Source organism: Bison bison, unplaced genomic scaffold, assembly GCF_000754665.1.
Source record: "Bison bison bison isolate TAMUID 2011002044 unplaced genomic scaffold, Bison_UMD1.0 scf7180017853735, whole genome shotgun sequence".
In the NCBI taxonomy this organism is placed as follows: Eukaryota; Metazoa; Chordata; class Mammalia; order Artiodactyla; family Bovidae; genus Bison; species Bison bison.
Genome location: NW_011484308.1, coordinates 8711 through 14961, shown reverse-complemented (window position 1 = coordinate 14961; position 6251 = coordinate 8711). Strand labels below are relative to the sequence as shown.

The following is a 6251-nucleotide window of genomic DNA, read 5'->3' as shown; positions in this document are numbered from 1 at the left end:
GACGTGGCTCTTCCGATCTTACAGATACAGCTTTGCAGTAGACTTGGGTGGAGCGGACGGTGGAGCTGGGGGCAGGGGCCCAGGAGAGGCTGTGGACACACAGGTGGGATAGCCCTGGACACTGGGTCTGGGAGCACAAGGAAAGGTCAGGGGAGGACCCACAGTCACTGAGCTGGGGAGGCATCGAGACCGGGTCTGAAAGCAGTGAGCCGGGACGGAGGTGCACGGATCGAGTAGGTAAACTTCGCAGATTTGGTCAAAGCAAGTTACTAAACAAACACACAAACAAAACAGTAATTACAGTCCTGACAAGGAATCAGAATCCAGAGTTACTATAATATGGAAAGTATGACGTCCAGTATCCAACACAAAAGTACATGCCGTGCACGGAAACGAGACAGCATGACCTTTAGTGAGGAAGAAAAACGGCTCATGGAGCCTGTCTTTGAATGTCCACAGAAGTTGCATTTGGCACAGACTCCAGAGCAAGAGTCACGCATTTGTTCAAAAAAGTAAAGCAGGACATGTTTGCAGAATTAACGAAAAATATGATGACCATGGCTTGATGAAGAAAGTCATAAAGAAACAGAATTTTTTTTTTTAATTGGAAATTCTGGAGTTGAAAGTTTACTGGAGAGACTCCATAGCAGAGCTGAGATGATAGAGGAAGTGAAAACCTGGTAGATCAGGGGGATCCCCTGGTGGCCCAGTGATCAGGACTCAGCACTTCCACTGCTAGGGCCCAGGTTCAATCCCTGGTCAGGGAACTAAGATCCTGCAAGCTCTGTGGTGCAGTCAGAAAAAACAACCACAACAAAAACACTTGTATATTAATAGAAATTAGTCAATTTAACCGCTCTAACGGCAGAAAGCGAAGAAGAACTAAAGAAGCTCGTGATATGGGTGAAAGCGGAGAGTCAAACTGGCTTAAAACTCAACGTTAAAAAGACTAAGGTCATGGCATCTGGTACCATGGCCTGGCGAATAAAAGGGAAAAAAGTGTAAGCAGTGACAAATTTTATTTTCTTGGGCTTCAAAATCACTGGAGACGGTGACCACATCCATGAAATAAAAGATGCTTGCTCCTTGAAAGAAGAACTATGACAACCCTAAATAGTGTATTGAAAAGCAGAGACATCACTTTGCTGACAAAGGTCCGTACAGTCAAAGTTATGGTTTTTCCAGTAGTCATTTACAGATGTGAGAGTTGGACCATAAAGAAGGCTGAGTACAAGGGATTGATGCTTTCGAATTGTGATGCAGGAGAAGGCTGTTAAGAGTCCCTTGGACAGCAAAGAGATCAAACCAGACCACCCTAAAGAAAATCAACCCTGAATATTCACTGGAAGGATTAATGCCAAGGCTGAAGCTCCAATACTTTGGCCACCTGATGCGAAGAGCCAACTCATTGGAAAAGACCCTGGTGCTGCGAAAGACTGAAGACAAAAAGGATAAGGGGACGACAGAGGATAAGATGGTTAGATAGTATCAATGATTCAGTGGACATGATTTTGAACAAACTGAGAAATAGTGGAGGACGGATTATGGCCTGTGCACTAAATCTGTCCTGTTGCTTGTTTTGAAGGTGAAGTTCTGTTGGGTCACAGTTTGCTCATCCATTTACATGTTGTTCACAACCACTGCTGTGCTGCAGCCACGGAGCTGCAAGGAGGATCACATGGCCTGCAAAGCTGGGGCGCTGCTGCCCGTGGGGTCACAAGGTGCTGGACATAGCAACTGAGCAACAAAAACCAGTGTGAATAACAAGGGGGAAAGGATTGAAGGAAAATGAACAGAGCCTCGGAGACCCATGGGATGACATTAAGAATGCCAATTATGTGTAGCTGAAGTCTCAGAAGGAAAAAGAGAGAGGCAGAAAAAAATTTTTGAGAGAATAATGGCTGAAAACAATCTACAGATCTCAGAAGCTCAACAAAGCCGAGCAGGATAAACACAAAGGGACCCAGACCTAGAGAATCACATCAGAACGTTCACAAGAAAGAGACAATTTTGAAAGCAACAAGGAAACGTGGCCCGTCATATTTAATGGTGGCACAGTGCAATTACTATCCAAGACCATGGAAGCCGGGAAAAAGTGGAACGATAGGCTCAAATCTCTGAGAGAGAAATGCTGTCAAACACGAATTGCACATCTAGTAAAGTATCCTTCAAACATAAAGGCAAAACAAAGACATCTGCAAAAGAACAAAGACAAAGAGAATTCACTGCCAGTCTTCCTAGAAGAAATGCTAAAGGAACCGGTATTAGGTACTAGCCCGTTTCTACAGAAAGAAACGAAGAATGCAGAAAAGGGTCACTATGTGGGCAAATATAAAAGATGCAGCAAACACATCTTTCCAATGAGATATCTATAAATATGCCTCATTCCATCTTTCAACTGCTTTAAAAGATATGACCGTAAAAAGCAGGGGTTTGCAGACTTCTCTCGTGACAGGTCAGACAGCACGCATTTCAGGCTTTGCAGGCCGTGTGGTCTTCCTCGCAGCTCCACGGTTGTCGCTCAGCAGCGGTTGCAGACAACATGCAAATGAACGAGCACGACTGTGACCCAACAAAACTCCACCTTCAAAACAAGCAGCGTGACGGATTCGGTGCACGGGCCATAATCTGGCAACATCCCATAAAAGGTGGTAATCATACAGTCATATTGTTGGGATTATAATACATATAGATGTAATATATGCAGCAATAACAGCAAAAAAGAAGGGGAAGGATATATGTTGGATCAGTTTCTATATTTTAGCAGAATTAAGTAACTGCTAGGGACTACCAGTGGGAGTAGGCTCGGGCTACAAACGGGCTCCTGAGAACTGGGGGTGCAGGGAATGTTCTAGAACCGGACAGGGTGCTGGCTGCACAGCTCTGTAGAGTTACTGAAACGACTGAGTCGTGCATTTACAGGGGGTGAGGTTCATGGTGTGCAGATCACACCTGAGCAGACCTGTAAAAGGAAAAGGCAAGCAACTGCATAAACAGTAAAACAGAGAATCCAACGTCTGTAGGAGTAACGCACACGACAACTACACCGTGAAGGGAGGGGCTGGGGGACGGACGCTCCTTCTGTAGAGCTCTCACATCACACACGAGCGAGTGTCACGTGACCGGAAGACACACTGTGATAATAAGAAATACGTGGTGTACACCACGAAGCAGCCGTCAAGATGAAAAAGATGTGTAGCTAACAGGCCAACAGCAGAAATAAAATATAATACTAAAAATGTATGTTTGTAAAATATACATTAATATAAATGACAAAATAATAAAACATGCATATATGTACATATACAATGCATATGAGCGTATTATTGTATATATACATACAGAATAATTTGTATATACAAGAATGTATATAATTTGCATATATACAAGTTATATGTATAATTATATGTGTAATGTATGTAATTTACATTAATTACATTAATATAAGTATACACGTATGTGTATAATTACATTAATATTTGTCTAATATATAATTATATACATTTAATGTATAAATACATATCAACTTATAAATATGAACTTTATACTTATATACGCAATATATGTTATTAAGCAATTATATACATGTGTGTGTGTGTGACGCCAAGTTGCTTCAGTCCTGTCTGACTCTGTGAAACCCTATGGACTGCAGCCTACCAGGCTCCTCTGTCCATGAGATTCTCCAGGCAAGAATGCTAGAGTGGATTGCTGTGCCCTCCTCCGGGGGATCTTCCTGACACAGGGATGAAACCCACGTCTCCTAGGTCTAGCCTGCACTGGCAGGGGGGCTCTTTACCACTAGTGCCACCTGGGAAGCTATGTATACATACTTCAGTAACTCCAAAACATGGTAAGGGATGAGGGGAAGAGGAGCAAAGGATGGACTGAATAAAATTAGGAAGCAACTAGCAAGATGGTAGGATTTAAGCCGCCCGTATTGACAATATATTAAATATAAAAGGACTCAAAATTCCAATCAAAAAGGTAGAGATTGTCAGATGAAATTTAAAAACCAACCCTGATTACATGCTATCTAGGCAAAATGGACTATAAATAAAAAGAAGTGAAGTGAAAGTCGCTCAGTCATGCCTGACCCTTTGCCACCCCATGGACTATACAGTCCGTGGAATTCTCCAGGCCAGAATACTGGAGTGGGTAGCCTTTCCCTTCTCCAGGAGATCTTCCAAACCCAGGGATTCAACCCAGGTTTCCCGCATTGCAGGCTAATTCTTTACCAGCTGGGCCATGAGGGAAGCCAGCTATACTGGAGTGGGTAGCCTATCCCTTCTCCAGCGGATCTTTCCGACCAGGAATCAACCCGGGGTCTCCCGCATCGCAGGTGGATTCTTTACCAGCTGAGCCACCAGGGAAGCCCTTAAATGGAGAAGACAAGACAACATGGGGTGTGCAGCACGCAGGCTCAGTCACGCAGTTGTTTCTGGCTCTTTGAGACCCCGTGGACTGTAGCCCGCCAGGCGTCTCTATCCATGGGAATCCTCCAGCCAAGAACACTGGAGTGAGTTACCATTTCCTTCTCCAGGGGATCTTCCAAACCCAGGGATCAAACACGTGTCTCCTGCATTGGCAGGCAGGCTCTTTACCACTAGTGCCACAAGGCAAGAAAAGAAACGTATCTCATCATTTCAAAATAATAATCATCTTAAAAACTAATCATTTCATAATAATAATAAACGGCACAATTCATCAAAAAAAATCTACGTCTGTATACACCTAATAACAGGGGCAAAAAACACTGAAAACTGGAAAAACTGAAAGGAGAAATAAACAAATTCACATTGAAGACAGAGACTCTAACACTCCGCTCAGTGCCCGATAACCTTCCGAAACAAAATAGGGAAGAAGAGAACTGGCCCCCCCGTCACCCCACAGGCCACACTGACCCCTGGAGATCACGCCACCTGCCGGGAGCAGGGCACGCATTCCTCTTCACTGAGATGGACCAAGCGCCGGCCCGTTTAAATATCTCAATAAATTAAAAATAATTTAAACCATTTACAGTCAGCTAGGTATTTACTCTGACCCCCAACAGAACCAAGTCAGTAGGATATAAACACAAATATCAAAGGAAAAGAATAGAAAGTCTACAATAGTCCCATGCTTTGTAAGATCAATTGATTTTTGACAAAGCAGCCAAAATATTCCTATAGAAAATTAATAGTCTTTTCAACAGCAGTGCTGGGACAAGTGGATATGCATTTGCGGGGGGGGGGGAATATCTGGACGCTTACTTCGTAGCATGTGGAAAAATTAAGTCAAAATGAATCACAGAGCTAAATGTAAAACTTACAACTGCCGGGCAGTAGGGATGGATTCCTCTGGGAGGGGGCAGACCAGCTGGGGAGAGGCCTCAGGAGGGGGTTGCGGTGTACACCAGCGCGTCCCCTTGGGAGAAGGCATTTAGCTACCGACACACCGATGACTTGTACCTTTTCCCCAAAAATGTTTCAATTCTACATAACATTGAAATGAGGAAATTATAAACTGTATGCCAATAAATTTGGAAATGCTACTGGCGGTAGCAGCAGCAGCAACCTTGAAAATGCAGAGGAATTGGACATACTCCTAGAGACACCGGGGCCAGCATCGCTCAGGAGAAACCGGCCATGCAAACAGTCCTGTGATGATTCAGTGATCAAAACCCCTCCTTAAAACCGGTCTACCAGCGCCTGCAGGCCCAGCACTCCCTGAATTGTACTCAAGATTCCAGGAGAAGCGCTCTGGATCTTACAGACTCCAGCCGGGCTCAGAGAACCCTCCCTGGGTGAGCACGCACTGCTGGCGAGGAGGCGACACCTGCCAACCGCGGAGTTCCCACCAACCCCCGCCAGCAGGGCTTGGAGCAGGCGGGGACCCCTGTCCCACGGGTTGGTCCCCAGCGCGTCCCTGTCCCCATGGAGCCCGCGGGGAACGCCCAGGCCTGGGGGGAGTGCAGCTCTGGCGTTTCCTCTCTGGCCAACTTGCCCGTGTCACCCGAGCAAGCCCGTCCCACTCTGAGCCTTGACTTCCCCGGATGTTAGAGAGCTACTATGCCCACGGAGAACCAGAGGGATGCAGAGGTCGGGGCGCGGCGGGGAGGTGGGAGCCGGTCCCGGCGGATTCCAGGCCGCCCGCGGGAAGAGGAGACCCAGGTCTGCTCCCCGCCGAGCCCGCTGCCCTGCGGAAGCCAAGGGCGAGGGCAGCGGACCCCGCACCGTCCAGCCGCAGTCTCCCTTCCCGTCTGGCCCATCCCC

General features: G+C 46.2%; 1 protein-coding gene across 1 annotated transcript in view; it reads right to left on the bottom strand.

Annotated features, from left to right (window-relative positions):
* Positions 1-6251, bottom strand: part of LOC104999745 (protein AHNAK2-like) — a 16182-nt gene that overhangs the window by 6862 nt on the left and 3069 nt on the right. The window contains exons 4-5 of the mRNA XM_010855329.1: positions 6047-6175; positions 23-127 (exon numbers count right to left, since the gene is read on the bottom strand). Of these exons, the coding sequence (XP_010853631.1) occupies positions 23-127; positions 6047-6175 (234 nt within the window). The remainder of the gene's footprint in view (positions 1-22; positions 128-6046; positions 6176-6251) is intronic.